The sequence below is a fragment of the Dreissena polymorpha genome, chromosome 14, assembly GCF_020536995.1.
Source record: "Dreissena polymorpha isolate Duluth1 chromosome 14, UMN_Dpol_1.0, whole genome shotgun sequence".
Lineage (NCBI taxonomy): Eukaryota > Metazoa > Mollusca > Bivalvia > Myida > Dreissenidae > Dreissena > Dreissena polymorpha.
In genome coordinates, this window is record NC_068368.1 from 70,513,886 (window position 1) to 70,539,020 (window position 25,135).

Here is a 25,135-nt window from a genome sequence, read left to right on the forward strand (position 1 = left end):
ATGTGAAGTTTAACAGGTTTTTATAAAGAAATATTGTTATGAAGTTCAAAAAGTTGTTTATTTTAATGTCTGTTTTTATGTTTGTCATTGCGTTATGCGCGCCATTCGCATAGTCAAAATCAGTCAACAGAATTTCCTCCCCTCTGACTTTGCCTCAATCACACCCCTGAAAAAACTTAAGTTTTTCTAAGGATGCTCTTATAAGACGATCCCCCAACTTTATGCCTTAAAAAATGGGGAAAAAAAACGTCTTACAATCGAAGAAATACGGAACCTTAGTGACCTACACATTCATTAGTTATTTTGCCTTGAAAATAGCTAACAAAGTGGTGCAAATTATTGGTCACTTTTGTGACTACCTTTAAATTTTGTACACTGGAATACCAGATGATATCAATGTACCAATAGCCAGTTGCCTCAACATTTCTTATATGATTTTAAAATAAGGCCTGTTTTATCTTATTTTTTGCCAAAATATGTTTTAGAAAAGGATGTAGTTTAAAATATTCTAAAGCAATTCACCATATTTACTAGTATTATATTTACATACCCCGGTAACCTCTATTGTTTAGACCTACGAAAGATAGATGTGGATGCTGTGACCTTGGGACAGTACATGCAACCAACAAAGAGACATATCAAGGTACAGTTATATATGCACGAAATAAAAAACATTGAAAAGTTGCTTTGATAAAATTCTTATGTAAGTAAATGTTTCCTTACAGAAAATGCTTGGTAAGTTAGTTAAGAAAACCTGAATGCAAACCTTGGCATGTGGTTAACAGTTTTCTGCTCAGCAAATAGTTTGATCTTAAGTGGTATTCTATTCATTCCACTAATTTTTGTCTTCACAAGAAGAAAACCACTAAAATAGTACAAATATGGTTGTCATAAAGAGCAACAAAATGCTGGCATTATACTGCGAGTGTCTCTGTTTTCAACAGTCTTTATCCTAAAGTATGTAACTATCCAACACTAAAGGCTTAAGGTTGTGCAGATGGAAGATGTAAATTGTTCTATCAGTAACTCTCTTCTGTGTGCAACTCGTATTTTGAACAAACTGCACAGGCTAATCCGGGACAACAATACACACATGCATTAAGCCCAGTTTTCCCAGAATGAGCCTCCTTTATTTTCTAGGTGAAGGAGTACATCCACCCGGACAAGTTCAAGGCCTGGGAAGAGGTGGGTCACAAGATGGGCTTTGCCTATACAGCCAGTGGGGCTCTAGTGAGGTCCTCATACAAGGCAGGCAAGTAGCATCTGGGCATCCTCTGGCAAACTCATTGCTCTTATGTGCAATTTTAACCCATTTATGACTAGTGGACTCTCCCATCCTTCTAAATTGGATCAATTAATTTCCAAAATTAGGGATGTCTAGTATATTATTTCTATATTTAAAATATTACTTACAGAAATTCCTTTAAGCAAACAGTGCAGACCCTGATGAGACGCCGCATCATGCAGCGTCTCATCTGGGTCTACGCTGTTTGCAAAGGCCTTTTTTCTAGAAGCTTGGCATAAATGGGTTAAGGTTGGACATGCAATACCTTTCAACTTAGCTCAAAGGTCATGGTCAAATTAAATGACAACGCTCAAACATGGGCGCATACAGCTTGTACAGACTATTAATCATTCATATGACAATTCTCAAATAACTGTCAACAAATGTCTTTAACTGTCAATTGAGTTTTATCAAGCAAGGTCTGTTTTATTAGCTCAAAGGTTAACGTCATATTAAAAGATTAATGTTTAAAATATGGGTGTGCTACATCCTGTGCTATCCATGTATTATATTTTCTTAACAGAGTAGGAAATCATTCTGAAGGAGAATAGTTTTAGGTTGTTTTAGATGTACTATTTTGTATACATTTCAGGAGAATTTTTCCTGAAAAATCTTCTTAACAAGCGCAAGGCAGAACAAGGATCCGCAAGCAGTAATTCAACATGACAAGTCTGAAACTTCAATAGGCTGTAACGGGCTTGTGATAGCATTGCACAGTGTTCTCAGCTTTGTGGATTATTACTCTCCTTTTTTCTGTGATTTGAGGAGTTTTTTATCAAATCTCTTCATAGTTTGATACATTGTATGGTGTTTTGTTTACTCAAGCCATTAAATAAAGTTTGACAAGCCATTAAATAAATTGTTTAACTTTAAAGCACGACGTCAATCCAGCTGAATAGACTGGAAAGGAAGATAATATTCAATGTTATTTAAATACTATACAAATAATGGTTTAAGACTTTATTTCTTTCTTTATATGGCATATGTTCTGAAGAAACCTAATAACTGGAAATAGTAATGGTCAAATGTAGACCTGATTTGTATGCCCCCACAAAGTAAGATGCATTAAGCATTATGGCCCTTTGTCACTTTTTCCCACTATTGTTAAACTCTATCATACTGGCACATTTATGTTTTTTCCAGCATTAAAGCTGAAGAAATAATGTTTTATGAAAGCTAGTCCACTTTATCCGACTAGGAGATTTGTCTGTGCCCAAGCAGTTTAAATGGGGGGCTAGTTGTTAGTGACACTAGTATTTTTTTCTGTTTTTAAAGTAAACTAATGAAATATTCATTTAGACCAAAAGACCTGAAATTGACCTGACTTTTGCTGGGTATAGCGAATATTAGGTTAACACTGTGGTTTATAATGAAGAAAGTGATAATTTAGCTGTATATTATTCATATTATTTGTAATATTCTGTTTTTTGTGATTGTACATTGGATAAACATTTTAAAACACTATTCTTCTTTGTTTTAGTCCTTGAAGTGGTCACAGAGAGCGTGGAACATGCTGATAAGTAGCTTGCATTCATGTTTTAACAAAGTATAAGTTAACCTTGCATCACATATGAAGAGAAAGTGTGTGGGTGGATGAACCTTTTAACAAAGTATAAGTTAACCTTGCATCACATATGAAGAGAAAGTGTGTGGGTGGATGAACCTTTTAACAAAGTATAAGTTAACCTTGCATCACATATGAAGAGAAAGTGTGTGGGTGGATGAACCTTTTAACAAAGTATAAGTTAACCTTGCATCACATATGAAGAGAAAGTGTGTGGGTGGATGAACCTTTTAACAAAGTATAAGTTAACCTTGCATCACATATGAAGAGAAAGTGTGTGGGTGGATGAACCTTTTACGGTTTTGGAAGTTCCACCTGAATGATAAAACAAAGAAAAACAACATCTTGATGAACAAACACAAACAGTTTTTGAAGTTACATTTCAATGCGTCTTGGGAAATAAATTCTAGTGTTAATCAATATACATGCTGGCTTTTGACATTTGTTAATAAGTGTTTTGTAGTTGATTTTTTTGTTTTAACTGACTTGACAGCTTACAGTTTATCATAAAATCAGGCACCATTACCAGCATTCATCCTGCCTGCTGATCTAGAGATCACGTGTACAAAGGTATGACCTTCATCATATTCGCCATTGATGAGGGCACACCATAGGCTAACCTGAGGAGACACTTCCTGTCTTGTTTATAATAGACTTCCTCACACACACACAAATTCCATAAAAGGAGAAAGTGTCATACCTGATTAGCCTGTGCGGGATAATCTGTTCACCATTATTTTGCATTATTTGCTTAATCCAGCATTAACTATTGGTTTCGATGCAGGTCTGTGTGGCTGCATAGTCTAGATTTATAATTTGTACTTTGTACAAGTGTGTGATGATATTTTACTGGTTTCATGAATTGTTCTTAATGAAGAATTGTGTAGTAAAAGCTGTAAAATTCCAGGTCATATTAAACTGTGTAGTACTGATGGAATGTAACAGTTTAAACAGTTTTCTTTATTTGTGCTTTTAAAATTTTTCTTTAGATTAAGAATTGGATGGTGAAAATGGGCTGATTGTGCTGTCCCGGTCGTGATTTTTTTTCAGTAAGTGCTGTGTGCTTACAATAAAAGAACAGAGTCTATGTAAAAACAAGAGGACCTAAAAGGTCCAAAGTCGCTCACCTGAGATAACAAGATATTGGGACAAATCTTCTGACCAAGTTTCATGAAGAGATCGAACAGTAAATGTGGCCTCTTGAGTGTTAACAAGATTTTACTATAGCCATATAATGAAAAATGCCCCGCCCCCTGGTGGCCATGTTTTTAAAGCAACCAAAACCATTTTCGAACTCATCCAAGATATCATTGGGACAAATCTTCTGACCAAGTTTCATGATGAAAAATAAATGTGACCTCTAGAGTGTTAACAAGGTTTTAATATATCCATATAAGGCAAAATACCCCGCCCCCGTGGTTTTACAACCAACCGGCATCATTTTTTAAATCGTCCAAGATATTATTGGGATGAATCATCTGACTGAGTTTCATGAAGATCGGACTATAAATGTGGCCTCTAGAGTGTTAACAAGATTTAACTATAGCCATATTTAGCCATATAAGGAAAAATGCCCCGCCCCTAGGCAGCCATGTTTTTCAATCAAATGTAACCGTTTTCGAATTCATCCAAAATATCAATAAGACAAATCTTCTGACCAAATTTCATGACGATTGGACAGTAAATGTGGCCTCTAGAGTGTTAACAAGATTTTACTATAGCCATATTAGGAAAAATGCCCCGCCCCTTGGCAGCCATGTTTTTCAAGCAAAGGTTACCATTTTTGAACTCATCCAAGATATCATTGAGACCATTCTTCTGACCAAATTTCATGAAGATTGGACAATAAATGTGGCCTCTAGAGAGTTAACAAGGCAAATGTTGACGACGCACGGCGGAAAAAAGTGATCACAAAAGCTCACCATGAGCTTGTGCTCAGGTGAGCTTAAAACGGTGTTTGATGCCGATGTGGCGAAAAAAAGGAACCGCAAATTGGCTAATACTATTGGCTAATACTAAGCCCGAAAGATCATGAAGATTAAATGACAATTTTCCAAAATACTGAATGTTGCTTCAGATGTTAATCAGATTCAAGGGCAATAACTCTGGAACTAGATAGTTGCTTATCTTAGTTCATTTAGACTTTGATTGACACACATTAGAGTATTAAAGCAAGTGATGACAAAGCATTATTGGCTTGTAAGTAATGTATTTTATTAGTTTTCATAAAATACAAAATGTAGATATCGACTGATAATAAAACATCTATATGCATCATGGTATACACCTTACACTTAACATGTACATGATGGCAATGATAATGTTTAAAGAATGACTTAAAACTACTATATGAATAAAACTGAAAATTACTTAAAATATACCAGTTAAATTTTATGGAAATATTTTACGAAAGACGTGATCATGTTAAATGAATAAAAATTATAAGTAAACTGTTTGGTATTATTTGTTTAACCAAATTAAGCAATGTAACTGTTTATTTGAAAGTTTGTGTATATCTGGTTTGTTTCATGTCAATGCCCAACACAAACACTGAATCAAAATTAACCTCTGTGTATTTCAATAACAATTATTTCAATAACAATTGGGGTTTCCATGAGAACAATTTTTGAAATAGTTCATAAAGTATAAAGGGAAAGATTGGAACCAAATCATCAAAATGTGAGTAAATTAAAACAATAAAATGATAGTTGATACTTGCATAAAATGATTTTTTTGCTAAAGTAAAATATGGTATTAAAATTCAGTTTAAAAACAACATTAAAGTCTGAGCCTTAAAATAAATTTGTCAGTTACAAAACAAACAATAACATATAAATATTGTTTAAACAAAATAGCAGATATAAATATTTGTTTTCCAATTTCAAAGCTGTTTTAGTCATGAGTTATTGTTGGAAAAGACACCTAAGTGATTTGGCAACCTCAACATTTTTATGATGAATTATGTAATACATGTAACTGTATTTTGTTTTCCTTGTTAGCATTTGCATAGGAAACTTAAATAATATGATACTCGGAATAAAACCATGTGATACACAATCATGAAACAACATTTCATGTTAAACGTGATACACATAATAAATGCAATAGATATTGCACACATAATAATCAAAACCACTGATTTCTTAAAAACCACTGATATGAATAGAGAACTTGCATGTCAGCTTCTCTATTGAGAAATACTTACAAGAGCATGTCAAATACCAATAAACTTTGTGATGATTCTCGCATCTCTGGGTAAAATGTCTACGACTAAATATTTGAAAAGAACAAAAATAAATCACAGTTGTGTCATTACAAACATAGCAATATATACACACAAACTATTTTACATTTTGTCCTATATTATTCCAGACAACAAACATCTATTTACAGCAATTGATGAGTGACCGCATGAATGCCATGAGCCAAGTCGTGCAAAAATCGGTTTAAATCCATAAGCAGCCTGCCTGGCTACATACCAGACTGCGCATTATGACACCTTTATACTCGGAAGTAGAGATATGTCTCGCGTAACACTGTTCGGATGTTTCTACGGCCGATTTTGGAACAACATGGCTCATATTCAACTGAAATAACGTTGTTACTCCACTCCATGATAAATAATGACTAGAATGTATGACAATAAATCATTTAGCACAGTGTAACCACAATGAGCAGCCAGTATTTGACCTCATTTTGATAGAATACCGGTACAATTGTATCAAGTAACGAAAAAAATACTGCAGCTGACTTTTTTTAACCATTCTTTACACTTCTGTAAAATGTTAGAAAATGTTATCACCAGTAAAAAATGGAATAAAGTGATAAATAATGTTTCTTTTAAATTAATATAAAAATGTAAATGTTTTTTTGTAACACTTTTATGTTTTAATTTTTTTTTTAATGCATATGTCTATGCTGCTGTTTTGAGATAAATTCTAAGGTTTATACCAATGTTTGTGCGTATTTTTAATAAGTAACAAGAATTTAATATGTTAATAGTTTGCTATTGTTTAAATTTCCCTTCTTCATGAACACATAAATCAAAGCAACCTTAAGACCTTGACCTTGGGACAGCATGCTTGACAAACACTGCATAAAATCTTACATACCCTCGTAGTCTGATATTTTAGCAACATTTTTAGACAAAACATCATTACCCATAACAATAATGGCACACCTATTGGTCATGAATAACACATACATGCACATATAAACCAGTCTTTACAGTCTTTGGTACATAACATAAAAATACATAACAACATTCTTCAAGTCATACTTAACAAGTTTCACCATAACACAACATAAACAACTGTCATAATTTGATCATCTCAAATTCAATACAGCAGCCTAAGTTTATTTTGATTTAACTTCAGTATCTTTCTGTAATCAGAAAGTCATGTCAGTTTAGAGACACACTGAATTGCCATGCGATTATTTGGGAAAGTTTAAAACCAGCACATGTTGGCCCCAACATGATAAGGTATCTGCAAAATGGAGGCTGGAACACTGCTTATAGCACTCACCTCCCTTACAGGTGTGTATTAAACACACTTCACACAAACTGTTTCAGCACATATAATTATGATATCACAATCATAGGAACATAACTAGTCTTCCTTCAATCTTCATCGTTTCACAAATCTGATATTGTTACAGTCGTCTGCTATCTCTGGATATTTCAATGGATTACGCTCATACTGAACGTCAAAACCTTCCAGGTAGCCGACCATCAAAATGTCCTGCTTTTCCTTCTCAGTCCAGCTATGGTAGGTAGATAACAGGTTCTGTATGAGCCATTTCTCCCTGTCCCAGGCGTGTCGTACAGCCCGCTCGTTTGCATGGCGTATCACACGCTGTCTCTCATGGTCATAACTGCTTCCATAACGGACATTGATCACAGAATAGTTGCCATGGAATCGAACGTCAGTCTCAGTATACGAGTGTATGCGATACCCCTCAGGATGGGATAACCTGTTCACAGTCACATTAATACCACGCTCGTATATTGCTGTGCTACCGTGGATTCCTAACAAAGCAAGTTCTTCATTCACCAATGAGGCGTCCGGCTTCACAAAATACATGATACTGCGACCTTGAATGGTGTAGCGTAAATCCAGCATTTCTGACTGGTTCAAGAAAGTGCTGAACTTTTTAGCCCACGATGGCGTATCGTCTAAGTATGACACAGAGATCTCGTTATTCACTGTACTCAGAATAAGGTCATCGTACATGACCCGTCTTGGAGCCGGAAGAATTGGGTCGTATCGCTGAATGGGAGACACTCGTGACTGCGGAACTGATGAAATGGAGAGCATGTTTAACATGTCCCTGTGGAATGTACATTCAAAAGCAGACGATGTTGGAAGAAGGTTATGGTTTGAATGTGGTGATTTTGGACGTAGAGTGCCGTCGTAACCGACATTTGGTGCCAAGCTGTCGAGATCAAATCCAAGAAGCTTCAGCCATTCTGTTACATCTGCAAAGAAGAACAAGTTTAATAAGTATAAATGTAGCAAAACAATACTTATAACCAACCAAGAAAATCCTGCTAAAAGTAATCTTTAATTCATCGCATGTTAACTGATATTGTTTTAAGATTCATTCAACAAGTGTTTCTTTTATTTTAACATTTCATTTTTTAAATGAATTGTTTAAGTCTATGAGCTAGCAGTTGTTGTCCTGACTTATGGTTTTCGCTCTGTGCGTCTGTGAGTCTGTCTGTCACACTTTTCTGGATCCTGCGATAACTTTATAAGTTCTATATATTTTTTCATGAAACTTGAAACATGGATAGATGGCAATATGGACATTATGCACGTCATTTCATTTTGTTCCTACGTCAAAAATTCTGGTTGCTATGGCAACAAAAAGACTAGAAATACTGCTGAAAATGGTAGTTTTCTGGATCCTGCGATAACTTTAAAAGTTCTTCATATTTTTACATAAAACTTGAAACATGAATAGATGGCAATACAGACATTATGCACGTCATTTCATTTTATTCCTATGTCAAAAATTCTGATTGCTATGGAAACAAATACATATGGTTTTTTTTATTCTTACAATGGTGCAAATTCTGACAATGGTGGAGCCGGTAGGGGACATATATTGTTTGGCAACAGTCTTGTTTATATTAAAACAATAAATGAACATTATGAAGTAAGCAACTTATGTATACAAGATTAAGCATGTCAGTAACAATATAAGGGTAAGCTCCACCTACCAAGTGTTGGAAACTTTCTGCCCACCATGTGCGTGTTCACAATGTGTCGATGCAGGTAGTTGTTCATCATGATTGGATCTTCAGCAAGACGTTGTAGATTCCGCAGCATACTTCCATAGTCGGGGTTAATGTAGTGACCAATGACAGCATCATACACCCTGCGACCAGAAATAACCAGCTTAGTTACAGGATTGTAGATCGAGCCCTGAAACCCAAGGCTGAACTGAAATTGTGGATTTGAGTCATCGATGATTTGGCCAAGCGGATCATAGGAAACTTTTTTCTTGATCAAACCATCCTTATCAAAAATCACCACTGGACTTCCCATGGGATCTGAGGCAACATACAGAAGCTGGTCTTGACGTTCAAATGCGATGATTTTTCCCTTTGAATCATAGAAATACTGGGTGAGCTCGTCGTTGCTATGGTTAAAGGTGTGGGTCAGAAGGTCAGGGTTGAGCATGTCCGCGTAGAAATACTGCATGATGTTACCCAGACGATCACTCTCCACGACCAGTCTGCTCTTGTGGTCGTACTGGTAAGTGTACTTGAACAGGCCCGAGTTGGTCACGGAAACCAATTGTCCGTAGGAGTTGAACATGAGGTCCTCATCATGGCGCTGGATCATGAAGCCATCCTTGTCAAATTTGTATCGCATTTTACCAAATGATTTTATCTTATCGCCTACGTCATATTCCATTTCCATGTTGATGTCGGGCTTTTGAACTTTGTTAATGTTTCCGTTGTTGTCATATCCGTATTTCCACTTGGAAGCGCCATCCTGCATGACTTCTATGAGATTCCCGTCTATGTCGTACCTGTACGCAAACTGGCTCGAGTCTGTCTGACCAATCACACGAGTCCAGCTGCTCAAGCGGTTCATCTCGTCATAAGTGATGTCCAACTTGTACCTCACATTGTCCCGGAACACAAACTCTGTGCTCTTTGGTCTCCCATACAAATCCTTATCTAGGCTTATGACCACATGTTCGTCAAGAATCTTCACTCTATCAACCAAAGGCCACTGAATTTTCAGCTGTTTGATCCCTTGCATGAAACCATTTGTGTCATCAAAAGAGTAGTTCATACTCGTGGTCAAGTTTTTGGAGAAAACACTATTAATAGAGACAAGTCTGAAATTTCTGTCATACGTGTAGGTAAATCGTGCGTCTGACAGTCGATAATCCTCTGGAAAAGTCACTCTGTATGAATCAACCAATGAAGAGTCATAAGTAAAGAATTCCAACAAACGATATCCTCGACCGTGCACCTCTGCACTGGCTAACATGGAAACTGTTGGATAGTACTCAAGATTAATTTCCGTATCACCGAACAGAATCAACGTTGGCTGGGAGAAGTGGTTATAACGATAGACGACCTTGCGGTATTCACTGGGGTAGATGATCTGTGTAAGTTTCCCGCTACCGTTGTAATCTTCAATGTAGGGTAGATCGAGCGCGGGCACCTGGTAGAAGAAGCGCTGGAAGCCAGTGAGGATGACACGGGTGAACGAGTGTCTCCCGAGGCCCGGGGTCCGTACCATCTGCAGGCTGCCCTCGCCATCGTACTGGAGAAGGTACTGTAGACCACTGGGCAGGTGAATGTCTGTTGGCTGGAAAACAAAGAGCAATGCAGATATATGAAGATATTTGAAGGCTACAATTTTCAACAGTTCGCGAAACAACACTTTCTGTAGCAGAAGTTTAACAATTATATACACATACTAAGCTGGAAAAAATAACATATTAGATTGATATTTTAAATTTGATAAATTCAAAAGAAAATAGAAATGTTTCACAGACGCTGATGCCCCCACAAAATATGTTAGAACAGATCCACTATGCATTCTACAATACACAAACTGATAATGCGCCATTACTGGTCACAGTCAACATTCCTTTCTTTGGGTTTAACTACACATAAAGGTCTTTCCACTGTGAAAGTTTGAGAGAGATGCACGAAGTAGTAAAGATGCGTCTAAAACTCGTGCTTAGTAGCTTAGCACATATGTACAGACAGATTTGTGAAATTCTTAATGCCTCACACTCTGCATAAAACACCACCAAATGCCAAACGAAGTTTCATGTTCTATCATTCAACATATAAATAACAATCATTATATTCAAACCTTAAATACAAATTATTAAAATTCAAACCTTTTTTCCATATCGATAATTATAGCGATACTGAGCCCCGTTGTTGCCCTTCCTTTCCTTGAGGACTCCATTCTCAAAGATCCTCTGTTCTTCAAAATCTCCATATTTCCAGTTGATTATCTCCCCTGCGGTGTTGTACGTCACATTGAGAGAGTGGTGGTTCTTTGTGGGCAGGAAGTGGGTGGGGAGACCCGAGCTGTCGAACGCAAGTGTGATGATCTCGTGCAGCTCTTTGTCGAGAATCGTCTCTGTGTGCGTGTCTCGGTCATATTCAATCGTGAGCAGGTTGTCACCGTTCACCTTTCAATACAAGCATGCACATGCAGCCAAGGGTCAGTAAAAACATGGGAATGGTTGGAAAGGTATTGGAAAGTGCAACAGTTCACAGCGGTTGTTTTATCTGACATCTTGTAAAGCTTCTATTAAACAATTTCTTTTAAAGAACAATATTTATCAGTGAAATAGTATATGAAGGTCAACTTTATCACAAAAAAACAAATCAATACATATTCAAATTAACATTATGGCATCAGTAAATAGCTACTTTTAAGAGATACCTGTCAATACCAGTCACAATTTTATACTTCATTTTCATTACAACACACATAGATACCCCAGTACATACCATGAAACGTTTTAGGTTAATACATATTTCTACATTTGCAAAGCCAGTTCATTTCATTGAGAAGAATTTAGATCGGCTGACTCTTATTAAGCAGATGAAGATATACATGTATGTAAGAGATGAGCTGATAATAGATGTCTAAACCCTCTTTGGCTCTTTTAACAATTTTTTGTCTATTCGATACATTAACAAAACTGTGATGACATGTTTCATATCTAGAAACAAATAATGTTTATCTGAAATCACAGTCCAATCAATAAAAGAAAAAAAATGGTGAAAAAAATACAAGACATTCATGAAATCCATGCAAACGTGTTTAAAAATATGAAAATGAGGCACTTCAAAATAAAATGAAGGATAATTAGTTAATATTAAAAACATTTAACAATATTTTAATAAAATAAAATAAAAACTTTAACAATTAATTAACAATTTAGTATTTGTCCACAATTAAAAGCAAATTAATAGTAACTCAATGCCACTGAAAAAAAAACAAGAACCAACAAGAACCAAAGAGGGTTTGTCTGAAACTTCTGACATGCCTGAGTATAGTACATGTGTACAGGTCAAGAACTGCAATTAAATAAACATCACTGAAGCTCCAGCGATTGTCTGACGCCAGCACATGGAACAAGACAGGCACTACTTTGTGACTAGTATGACAATGGGTCTCACGGCATATGCGGCCAGCATTGCTTCAGACCAGCCTGCGCAGTCGAACAGTCTGGTCAGGAGCTACGCTGTCCACCACTGAGACCACGAAACCTTGCGTGGCTTTATTCCCAAACAGGGTAGCTCCTGACAAGACTGTGTGACTGCGCAGGCTGGTCTGCAGCAGGGCTGGTTGCATATGATATAAGACCCATTTTTGCACATCCAGGCTCAGGTAAGGAATGGAATTTTAAGCATGCTATCAGTTGCTTTATGGATGGACAGAATTTAATGCTTGTAATTGTTGAGATTAAAATAATATAAGAAGCAATAAATGTAAATTGCTCACTCACCCAACCTTATCTTTACAGTTCAAGAGATTAATTAATAGTACATACACTTAATGCTTCGCTTTAAAACGATTTGTGTTCATCGCTTTTTCTTATATCTAAAAACTTTAAGCTGGTTTGTTTTTTAATGTAATTTTAGTTTGTGTATGTATTTTTTCTGCTGAAATCGTGTAAAATTTATACTAATAAATTGACTTTTTCAGTCAGTTATTTTTTTTTTCTCAAGTACATCAACCTCACAGTGGGTGGGGTAAGTGAGCATATGAAGCAAGGAATACCAACATACCAAGAGTGCCTTCTCCTTGTATCCCCCGGCCTCATGCGAGTCAAGCATGCTATCATGCCTCGTAAACACCTCCCCTACCCGCATCCTGCGACCCAGTTTCACAACCGTCTCCTTTGGGCGACCTTTACGTCTCAGATAGAAACGCCACTCAAGACGATGGACAAGTTTGTTTGGTGCAATGAGCTTGCGTTTGAAGTGCATTCTGTGTTGGTTCTCGAGTATTGGGTTTCCCCCGGACTCAAGAGCGATAGTCAGATTGCTGGGAAACACGACGACCACTGCCCCGTCTGGCAAGTAGGTCACTTTGGTCTCTGCAGCGCCTGTTTCAACATGAGATGCTATTATACATAAATGCATAACTAGAAATACAAGAATGCAAAAATGACTGATCAAGCATACTTTTGTATTGAAGTGGCTCAATAAATTAAAGTAGTTATATTTACACACACTGGTAACTTTTCAAGATATGGATATTCAAAGGAATCAAAATATGTTCAGTAGAATATTATGGCTGAATAAATGGAATTTAATGCAAGTTTAAGGTAGTTCAATTGTTTCAAGCAATATAACTCTACACACTGCTTTTTTTCTTTACATTCTTGGTTATTAAATATTTATGTCCATTTCTGTTACATATTGTGTTTGTGGGGACATTGAGGTCTAGAGTCTAGTCCCCATGGAAGCGTGTAAAGCAAGCGGTCTATGATGATACATGGGAGACAAGTGGACACAACTGAACGCACACAGTGGCAGTGTACCGAGGGTAAGAGGCCCTCATCAACTTTTAGTGATATACATTACATATTTGATTCAGATAATCTTTTCTTGTAATTCTGGTTCTCATGATTGGTTTGAAACAGTTGTTTTATGATTTCAAAGAAATTTGAAGAGAAAAAAAGTTAACATATGACTTAAATTAAGTGCATATGACTAGATTACCGGTTATACATTATCAGACAGAATTTAGTATACTAGTCATGTTCTGTTCAAGAACAGATCTGCATATTTTGGCAAAGTCTGTAATCTATAAACCAATTCATCTAGAAATTATAAAACCTACAAATTGAAAGACAATTAAAGTCCAAATCTGTGAAACTTAACAAGAGATTGTATGGCTACTACAAGTTAATGTTTTTGTGTCACACTGCAATCTCTATAGAAACAGTGCATATTTGTAATATATACTTGCCTGGTCATATATTGCTATATAATATACAGTAAAACATTATTTTAGCAAAACATTTTTTATATGAGGATTCAAATTCACATTTTGTTATGCATTATGTATAAAGACCATTAATCATTAAAATGAGCATTTTAAGTTGAAAAGCATTTATATCACACACAGATTATCTACTAGAAAATCTACACAGCAAAAAAGAGGAGTGAAGGAATGACAAAATTAGGTTTCACACATGAGGGCCTCTTAAGCTTATTTTTTTTTAAACATTTGTAACTTAAAATAGTCATTACCGTTACAAATACCTTAAATGTCCAACTTTGAGTGAAATGAGTGTAATATACTTTGAAAGATTGAGATATTTAAAATGATATTTAGAACTCGTTCAATTTCGACAAAACATTATTCTTTTATCATTTCAGTATTTATTATCATTACACAATTAAACAAGAGAAGTGTTTGTCAGAAACATAATGCCTCCTATTGCAGCACTTTGAAGCCATATATTTGACCTTTGACCTTGAAGGATGACCATGACCTTTCACCACTCAAAATGTGCAGCTCCATAAGACATGCATGCCAAATATCAAGTTGCTATCTTCAATATTGCAAAAGTTATCGCAAAATTTTAATCAAGGTTAAAGTTTTGGGTCACACACAATGAATGAAACACAGACAGGCCAAAAACAATATGCCCCCATTCTTTCGATCCGGGGGCATAAAAAACTTTATGTAACTTATGCTAGATTATAACCAATTCAAAATAAGCCTGTTCCTAAAATTTCTCAACAAATAGTATTAATATCAACAACAAAGATTTCAAATCTTATTTTACGATTCCAGTGCATTCTAGTGCACATGCACTGACTCTAGGAGGATGGTGTGAAAACAACAGACAAGAGTGGTTGACAACCAATAACTGTCATTCAACATTGCACAGACATACTGTCAGTGTTAATAATGTGCTAAATTCAGGTTTTGTCACAGGCACTCGTGAAGTTATGCATTCAAGAGTTTTGTTAATCTGTCCACAATCAAGTACCAACTGTAAAAACTAAGTACAACATTTCAAGAGGAAACAGTATAGCATCAAGTCTTTAAAGATCATTTAAATTTGGCATTAAAAAATCACTTACATATCTCTGGAATCTTAACTAACAAAAAAGAAACTTGAAACCATTTATGTTAATAGATTGTTCATTACCAGTTTCAAGAAATTATTATCATAACTGAAAACAATAACTAGCACTAAATACTAGCAATTACTGAAATATTTTTAAAATAGATATACATTTAAGTGAATAAAGAATCTAATTGGCCTTGCATAAATAACCATAGTCATTTAATTTACATCTTCCTATTGGTATGAATAAATTATGATTAAAATACATGATATGTTATTATCCAATGGTATTTCGACCAATTATAATAGTGCAAACATCAAACAAGAGGGCCAAGATGGCCCTAGTTCGCTCACCTGAAAGGAGTCAGTTCATTCAATCTTTACCAAACGTCAAACCTGACCTAGATATTGTACAGACAAACATCGATGTCAAGTTTCATCATTATTAAACCAAAACTCTGGCATATGTAGTGTTTTTGTTTTTGTAAGATTTGACCTGTTGACCTATATTTTGAGTTGACCCCCCCTTACCAAACATCAAACTTTGCTTACAAAAATAAATATTATGACCAAGATTCATAAAATCTGAAACAAAATTGTGACCTCTAGAGTGTTTACAAGGATTTTGTATAATATAATGATAATTTGGACAATCTAAGGGCAATAATTATGGTATTACTTATGTGATATATATAAAACCAATCTTTGTACCAAGTTTCATGATGATTGGGCAAAAAATGTGATTTCTAGAGTGTTCACAAGCTTTTTTTACTATCTAAACATAAGAAAACTGCCCCCTCGGCAGCCATGTTATTCAACTGACCAGAACCATTTTCGAACTCAACTCTCATATCAAGGAAACAAATGTTCTGACCAAATTTCATGAAAATTGGGCAAAAAATGTGACTTCTAGAGTGTTCACATGTTTTCACTATATACATATAGAGAAAAATGCCCCGCCCACTGGCGGCCATGTTTTTTCACGGATCTGGACCATTTTCGAACTCGTCCGAGAAATCAATAAAACCAATGTTTTCACCAACTTTCATGATGATAGGGCAAAAATTGTGACTTCTAGAGTGTTTACAAGGTTTCTCTATAGCCAAATAAGGAAAACTGCCCCATGTTTTCTACGGACCGGAACCACTTTTGAACTCGACCAACATATCATTAAGGCAAACATTTTGACAAAGTTACATGAAGATTGGGCATGAAGTGTGACTTCTACAGTGTTAACAAGGTTTTTCTTTTTTTTGACCTAGTTTTTGACCCAGCATGACCCAGTTTCGAACTCGATCAAGATATCATTGGGACAAATCTCCTGACGAAGTTTCATGAAGATCAGACATGAAATGTTGCCTCTAGAGTGTTTACAAACCAAATGTGGACGACGGACGGACGGACGGAAGACGGACATAGACAGGTCACAAAAGCTCACCTGAGCAATCAGGTGAGCTAAAAAGAGATGACAAAAACTGACAGTGACAAACACTGGGGATATTTATGGAAGGCCAAAAATACAGGTAAAGACTGCCTAGAAGTCCCGTTTCTCAAATTTGACAAGAAAACTTAATTTAACAAAAGGTAAAAAGAGATTAAATGGAACTTTAAATAGTTTTATCAAATGAGATCACATTTTGTCTAGACATATCTGTAAAAAAGAAACTGCAAGATTTTTTCTTCAAGTGGATATAATAAAATAACCAAGGTTTTAAGATAAGGGGCAAAATAAAATGATTTTCGTTAGAATTTGAAAGGACAAACAAGCAATCGTGGCAAATAATTATTACAAATAAACAGAATTTGATGGAAAATTTATATTAACAAACTAAAAATGGTTGGTACTTAATTTTTCAGGTAATCTAGACAGGCAATCTTGAGCTGTATTTGCAAGGTGACAGAGAGAGAGTGTAAACTAGCGAGACTTGCCATGCAGAGCTGACTGTACACTGCCATAGGTAGCCATGGCTACAGTGTTACTGTTATCTGTGGTCACGTGTACGATAGAACCTGTTGCGTTCACATCAGTGTGCAGATGAGTCACCTCCCCTGTTGGCTGGATGGCGCTAAGCAGACGGCCCATCGTGTCGTACGTGTACAGGTACGTCTTCCCGTCAGACGCTTGCTTACTCTTCAAGAGGCCGTTGATCTGGTCGTAGGTGAAGGTCAGCGTAGAATTATTGGGCGACAAGAACTTGTGAAGGCGCTGCATGTTGTCCAATTGGAGCTGGCTCTTCTGCCCAGTGGGAGAGAGAATTTCTTTGGCTTGTCGGTCGTAGTCTCGCTCGATCTGAATGCTTTTGCCAGAATTGTCTGTAACAGCTACGAGTTTTCCGTGGAATGAGTTGATGTTGTAAGTGAAGTTGTACATGTACTGGTCAGTCATCAGGTTAACCGTGTGGATCTGTTGTCCGTATCTGTTAAATATGTAGAGTTCCTTGGTTTCCGTGGATACAACCTCGTACTGTCCCAGCCAGTTAAGCACCGGTAGCTCGGAAATAATGGAGAACACTCGAAGGTTGCCGGAGTCTGCGAAATGGACGATGCCATCGGGAGTGACTGTGATGGCAGTCAATTGTTTGAAGAGAGCCTGCGCAGCTGACGTTTCTTTGGGATCGAAGCAGTGACAGTTCTCATTCTGGCAGTCGCATTTTGACTTGGCTCCAGCAAAGTGGTGAATCCTCCCATCAGTCGTCACAACACGCACCCTGTTAATGTGATGTGTGTCGCTTTCAACAATGAACAAGTCTCCATGCGGTCCAAAGGCGATGCTCTCCGGTTTGACGAGTTTCACGTGGTTGGCAATACTGGACGCCTGCTCGTCGTCTGCCAGGATGCCAGTCGGCAAGAAGTTCACATCGATCATGGGACATGTGATCGGGCGACCTGCCACTGTGACCACACGGTTGTCCTTCGTGAGCCTCAGCACGATATTGTCGTCGAGGATGTGCAGTGTGTCATCAAGCGGGTCTATGGCAAGGGCAGACGGCCAGTGTAAACGAACCTGCAACACATGAGTTTATTATTTACATATGCGTTTGTTTTTTTAAGAACTAACATAACAACATTTGTGTCTGTAATTAAAAAATGTATTGATTTAATTATAGTGCTTCAAACATCAATACTCTCACTACCATCATCAATTTTACCTTAATGATTCAAACTGGCATACAAAAACATCAACATACCATATTTTTCACTGCTTATTATCCATATTAAAAATGTAAAATTATTATAAAACATTCAATTTTGTTTTCTCCACAATAACAAAGACTACAAAATTAATTTAACTATATTGCATTTAATTAATTAATATAGCTTTAAACACACTTTCATGCATGATTTTAGTGTAAATTCAACTTATTAGACTAAACATATAAATCCTTATGTGAATCTAACATTGCACTCCCTGCCCATCAGTCCTCACCTCATTAGCTGCCATGCTGGTGTCACATGACATGGGTTTCCACGTCTTCAGCTGGTCCTGGGAACCAATCACCGTGGTGATGATGCCGTCTGCACTGATCCTGCGAATGTTGGCACCATCTGCTACATAGATCACCCCGTCCTTGCTTATGGCAATACCTACACATGGAAAATGGGAGCCATTAACCCATGTATGCCTTGGCAAACAGCGTAGACCCAGATGAGACGCTGCATGATGCAGTGTCTCATCAGGATCTGCGCTTTTTGCTTAGAGGAATTTCTGTAAGAAATATTATTAATATAGAAATTAATATACTAGACATCCCTAATTTTGGAAATAAATTGATCCAATTTAGAAGGATGGAAGAGTCCACCAGGCATAAATGGGTTAAAAGAAAGCATATCTTAACTAGTTAGACGCCATGTCAAGCCAATGAACTATAAAGCTTGTAATTATTAAACTAGGTATTCCATGCCAATATTTGAACTTAAGACTTTTTAGTAATCTTGACCTTTGATCAAGGGATGACACACAGTCTCCATTAAAAAAAAATTGTTGGTACTTTTTTTTTAATTGCATTAAAAATTATGAAGTTACAGTCCAGATAAATTACAATTGGCCACAATTGGACATTTGACCTGAAAGTTATCGTTTTGGCCTGATCTGTGACTTTGACCTTTGAGGTAGGAGGCAGGTGTTACAGGCAACATTTCAGCTTCTCATGGTGGGCATTTGTGGTAAGTTATTTAATTGCACAATGATTGACAATATTTTAATCCAGAAATGCTGTTTTTTGTTGGGGACTTGTATCTTAAGCTTTCAACAAAAATTATATTTACCTTGGTATACACTATGTTTGGTTGTCATACTACATGTATTAGGTATTGCATACATGACTTCCAATTAACAATAGCATGGAGCGCACTAATAACTCATGCTCACATATCTCATTAAAAACATTTGCCATTCATGTAAGCAAAATAGAGTTTTGCAAAATATACAGCATACATTTTAATTCAATTGTTTCTTTCTATCACTTCAATATCAGACAAAAACACTTTTCTTTTACTTTTGGTCACATGACAAGAAGGGCTTGAGGACTCATTATCATCCTTTAACCCTTTAAGTGCTGGAACCAAATTTTAAAGGCCTTTGCAAACAGTTTGGATCCAGATGAGACGCCACAGAACATGGCGTCTCATCAGGATCCAAACTGTTTGCTATTCTGATAGTATTCTTTGACAAAAAATCGAAGAAAATGCTAATTTTAGAAATTCAGCAGATGATATTTTAGAAGACGACAAATTTCCTAGCATGCAAAGGGTTAATATAAATGTTATTAAAATGTAATGAACTGATCAACTTTGAAGAAATATGTCAGGATACAAATAAACCAATTTTCAATATTGTGTTTCACTTTCATACTATAACCATATCACCACACAGATCATAATCATGTTATTCCATGTGTATTATATCCAAAACAACACCTTACATACCTTTAGGATGCAGGAACCTTGCCGTGAGAGCCAGCTTGCCGTCCCCACATAGGTCTCGCTCCCCGGGCGTACACTCATCACCAGTCCCTGCAACAACCTCAAAGTTCTCCTCAAGATTACGGACTGGTCCCATGGTTTTCACCTTGATAATGCGCCTGTTCATGTAGTCTGCGATGTACAGTCTGCTGTCCACTGGGCTCACAGTCATGTAGGGCTTGTGGGAAGTATACGTACTGAAAGACGCAGCGGACATTTCTAGACTTGTATGAAATATTGAAATCTCCACACAAAGGTGAAGCCTTTTAAATACAAATATTTGATATTCATTCAAACAAAAAATTGAACAACTGAAACAAAACTGTCCAAAGACATTTAACATACTATTTCAAGATTATACATATTTCATATCTTCTTTAAAACACAAAAATCGATGTACTTAAAAAAGTTTAATTTGAAATTGTACATAGAATTACATTTGCAAGTCTAAATGATATCTTTTAACAAAACACACTATAAAGTTCCTTATCGTTAACAATGTCTCATCAGTCATGTCTCATCAAAACAACATCAACCAATAATTACAACTGAAACATATCACCTCTCCCACTTACCCGATCTGCAAAATACTGGCAATCTCGTCTCTGTTTGGGGACAGCTTGCGTATGAAGTTGTAATCCCAGACATAGAGACTGCCCTCCCGGCTGCTAGCCAGAGACACTGGGGCCAGCAGACGGTTGTCACGGGCGGGGCCGTTACATCCATCGCAGTCGGCACGGCGACGCTGCCCGTTGCCAAGGATACCCACCAGCTTCTTGGGTTTCTCTCGCAGGTAGACGTTGGTGCCATCCCCCTTGTGCAGTATGCCTGGATCAGGCAGAAAAACAGAACATAGAAAATGTGTCATTCACAGAAAATTCATATGTAATGTATTTGTAATTATGTGCTGATTGCAAAAGAAAAAGTACATCATTAAAATGTTTTAATTAATAATATTGCATAATGCTGGACCACATGAGAGGTTTGGAGCAACATAAAACAGGTCAAATCTTATGATCCCAAATGCTTGGCATTGACTGTTCCAAGAAAATTACATTATTTTTGTTGTATTTGTGTGTTTGTTGTGAACCTGTTTGTCTTGTGAACAACATTTAGTTTATGCCTCACTGTTTGTCAATGGGATCCTTATCATTAACAAATACTGCATTGCATATTAAGGTGTGCCTTCTGCTGGTGAAGCAGAAGGTCCACTGTGTGCCTTCTGCTGGTGAAGCAGAAGGTCCACTGTGTATATTAACTAAGGTGAAACATTTAACCCTTTCAGTGCCGGAACCGAATTGTAAGGCCTTTGCAAACAGTTTGGATCCAGATGAGACGCCACAGAACGTGGCGTCTCATCTGGATCCAAACTGTTTGCTATTCTGATAGTATTCTTTGAAAAAAAAATGAAGAAAATGCTTATTTTACAAATTCAGCAGATGACATTTTAGCAGACGACAAATTTCCCAGCATGCAAAGGGTTAATATGTGAATATGGATATCAGTCGCCTACAGTTAACACAAATACTGAAATACAAGTATTAAAGCATATATTGATTCCTTTCATGGTATGTTATAATTCTATGAATATGAGACACACACTGGGAAAACAGGGTTTAATGCATGAGCGTTAGAATGAATTTCATTATGAAGAAACTTTTTGTTAACCCTTTAAGCGCTGGAACCGAATTTTGAAGGCCTTTGCAAACAGTTTGGATCCACATGAGACGCCACAGAACGTGGCGTCTCATCAGGATCCAAACTGTTTGCTATTCTGATAGTATTCTTTGATTTTCTTTTAAGAAAATGCTAATTTTAGACATTCAGCAGATGACATTTTAGCAGACGACAAATTACCCAGCATGCAAAGGGTTAATGAAAAATTCTTTTTAAGCGTAAAGAATTGTCCCTGATTAGCCTGTGTGGACTTCACAGGCTAATGTGGGACAACACTTTATGCATATGCATTAAGCCCTGTTTTCACAGATCGTGGCTGATATTCATAGATACACAAACACAAGGCTTTCTCTGACTCGTACCTTCCTGAAAGTTGTATGTGTGATGAAGGTCAAGGTTCCAGTGTCCAATCTCGGAGGAGGTGAGGTCAAAGCCACTCATCGTGGTGCTGTGTGACTCCCAGTAGATGTATCCACACCCGCTGTACTGGTAGCCCACCAACACTGCAGGCATTCATACAACATTACATTGGTTTATATGCTAATTATGATAGATATGCAATTTTCCATCTTAAGACAGTGAAATATAGTACATATTTAAATAAATATTTTGATCTGGAAAATAGTCCCAGTAGATGTGATCACACCAGCTGTACTGGTAGCCAACAAACACTGGCAGTGACACAACAACGCATTATTCCTGATGCTCAGAACATTTGTTACCTTGCTTAAGATAGGGAAATCTTAAAATATACATATTTAAATCAAATTTAAGTCTTCTAAAATAAGTAGGAACTTGTTTGTGATCTAATCCATAAATTGATTCTGAATGTTATATTTAAAAAAAACTCAAAATGACACTTCAAATATATTCTAAAATTGACAACAAAATATTCAAAACATTAACAAAGCAAGTTCACAGTTTACCTCTGACAGGCACAATGCCATACACCTTCTGCTGGTAGGCATTGCGTCGGTCCCAGGCGTACGAAAACTTCAACTCAGGATCCGCCTCGAATGTCTTCTCAAACAGGATGCCTTCGACTGATACGCGCAGGTGCACGGTGGCAAGGGCGGGGGGCATGTTGCGTGGGGTCATCTGTATGAGGATCACAGACCGGTACCCGGCTGTCTCACTGCTGTGATACACCAGGTTAACGCTGGTGCCAGGGATGCCTATACTCTCTTGCAACACCTAGGGGTGGGACAGTCAAGTTTAAAATGAGACTGCCTTTTTTATTGTGTAATTTATTTCATTTTTTGCTATTTTATTTAGCAATTTTGTTATTTTCACAGAATAAGTCATGATAACATGCTGTATAATATTACAAAATTATAAGTACTTAAGTTTTTAGTATTACTAAAATGTTGATATAGTTTTCTCTGTTTTTTCAAGTCACTGGTAATAGAGACAATAACAAAAATGAAATCAAACTAGCAATGTGGACAGAAGCGTAATGTTTTTAAACAATTATGATATAGAGAATACTATGTTAGTGTGATTGTGTCCTTAAATTTATCCCACGAGTGAAGAAAGGTGTTTACATGGCGAGGCTTGCCGAGCCTTGTAAGCCTTTCTGACACGAGTGGGATAAATTTAAGTACACAATCAAACTAACATAGTATTCTATTTAGCTGTAGGATAAAAATAGCATAATATGAGCCGCAGCATGCAAACATGGGTATTCGTCATATTTCACAGCGCAGCTACATACCAGCCTGCGCAGGCATGCAGTTTGGTCAGAGCTACAATGTCCACTAATGAGACCACAATACCTTGAATGACTTTGTAGCTGAGCAGATCTTAAGCTAAACCGGTTGCATATAGTATAAGACCCATTTTTGCATGACGCTGCTCATGTAGAAGTTAATCATCAAACCTGTGATTCTGGAATAATGGTGCTCTGTTCAGGACACGAACCCAACTGCGTGTGTTGCCATGTCGACAGCACCACTGGCTTCAGAAGGCTGTGCTCATGAGCCATGGAGCAAAGGTCAGGGTTGGGAGGTCGAAGGTCAGTATCACTCAATCCCAGGACAACCGTCTCCATGGTGATAATCTGGTTCCAGGGCACCAGGACACTGACTGTCTGTGTGATGAAAGGCTGGCGGGAAAACTTCAGTGTGACTGACCCTCCACCATTGACCAGGATGTCAAACCTGAAATAGAATGGGTCACACTCAGACTTGGACTTCTTTCTATGAATTATGTTTCAACAAATGCGAGAGTTATAATATTGAACTTGTTCATGTACATTAATTTATTGTTATTTAATTTTTGAAACTTCTTAAATTTGCAACATTAATCATCTACCTCATAAGGGGACAAAATCACTCTGATTGAAGACAATTCCTAAATGGAGACACTAATATAGTGCACCATGAGACACTCAATGTACCCAGCATACTTACATGCCCCTGGTTCTGGAGCGTGTGTACCCGTACAGAGGCTGCTTGTCAATGTCCACCCTCACACCTATCAGTGGGGTACCGTCCACAGATTGCACGCGACCTCGGATCACGGACGCTTGGCTGAATATAAGAAATTACACAAGTGTATTTAATCATATAAACCTGGTGATCTCATTTGATGTATTCATATATGAAACTAATAATATATATTGCCAATAAAATCTAATGATATGGTCAATAAGCGAAAAAAAAAATTGATGCAATGTTGAATTTTCGAAACCTTTCACCTTTTACTGAGGCTACAAATTATTTCAAGGTTGCACTCCACCTACCTTTCATTGAAGGCATTCTTGGAGGTCTCCATCTGCACACTGTTCTCCTCAACGAGAAATTTCATCTTCTCATAGAATGCTGCAGTGGTGGAGGGTGGCTGCTTCCTCAGCAGGATGTCGACCGGGTCCGGGGAGGAGAGGCAGTACAAGGACTTCTCACACTCCGGGCTCAAGCAGCAGTCCGGGTCCAGGCAGTCCCGCAGGCCGTCTGCAACAAAAGGGAGAAGTTAGCATCATGGCCCATACCAACCAGGCAATTCTTAGACTTAAGAATAAAGAGTAGACGTAGACTAAAGAAAACATACTA

General features: G+C 37.1%; 2 protein-coding genes across 2 annotated transcripts in view; one reads left to right on the top strand and one right to left on the bottom strand.

Moving 5' to 3' along the window:
- LOC127858945 (lipoyl synthase, mitochondrial-like) overlaps positions 1-2,749 on the top strand; it is a 30,801-nt gene extending 28,052 nt beyond the window's left edge. The window contains exons 8-10 of the mRNA XM_052396314.1: positions 573-643; positions 1,141-1,252; positions 1,878-2,749. Of these exons, the coding sequence (XP_052252274.1) occupies positions 573-643; positions 1,141-1,252; positions 1,878-1,951 (257 nt within the window). The 3' untranslated portion in view covers positions 1,952-2,749. The remainder of the gene's footprint in view (positions 1-572; positions 644-1,140; positions 1,253-1,877) is intronic.
- A 2,289-nt stretch (positions 2,750-5,038) lies between these two features.
- Positions 5,039-25,135, bottom strand: part of LOC127858931 (teneurin-m-like) — a 266,676-nt gene continuing 246,579 nt past the window's right edge. The window contains exons 21-33 of the mRNA XM_052396275.1: positions 24,829-25,036; positions 24,497-24,616; positions 23,965-24,244; positions 23,012-23,279; positions 22,448-22,588; positions 20,984-21,236; positions 20,373-20,605; positions 18,874-19,031; positions 17,376-18,450; positions 13,144-13,463; positions 11,232-11,531; positions 9,076-10,687; positions 5,039-8,328 (exon numbers count right to left, since the gene is read on the bottom strand). Coding sequence (XP_052252235.1) covers positions 7,478-8,328; positions 9,076-10,687; positions 11,232-11,531; positions 13,144-13,463; positions 17,376-18,450; positions 18,874-19,031; positions 20,373-20,605; positions 20,984-21,236; positions 22,448-22,588; positions 23,012-23,279; positions 23,965-24,244; positions 24,497-24,616; positions 24,829-25,036 — 5,819 coding nt within the window. The 3' untranslated portion in view covers positions 5,039-7,477. The remainder of the gene's footprint in view (positions 8,329-9,075; positions 10,688-11,231; positions 11,532-13,143; positions 13,464-17,375; positions 18,451-18,873; positions 19,032-20,372; positions 20,606-20,983; positions 21,237-22,447; positions 22,589-23,011; positions 23,280-23,964; positions 24,245-24,496; positions 24,617-24,828; positions 25,037-25,135) is intronic.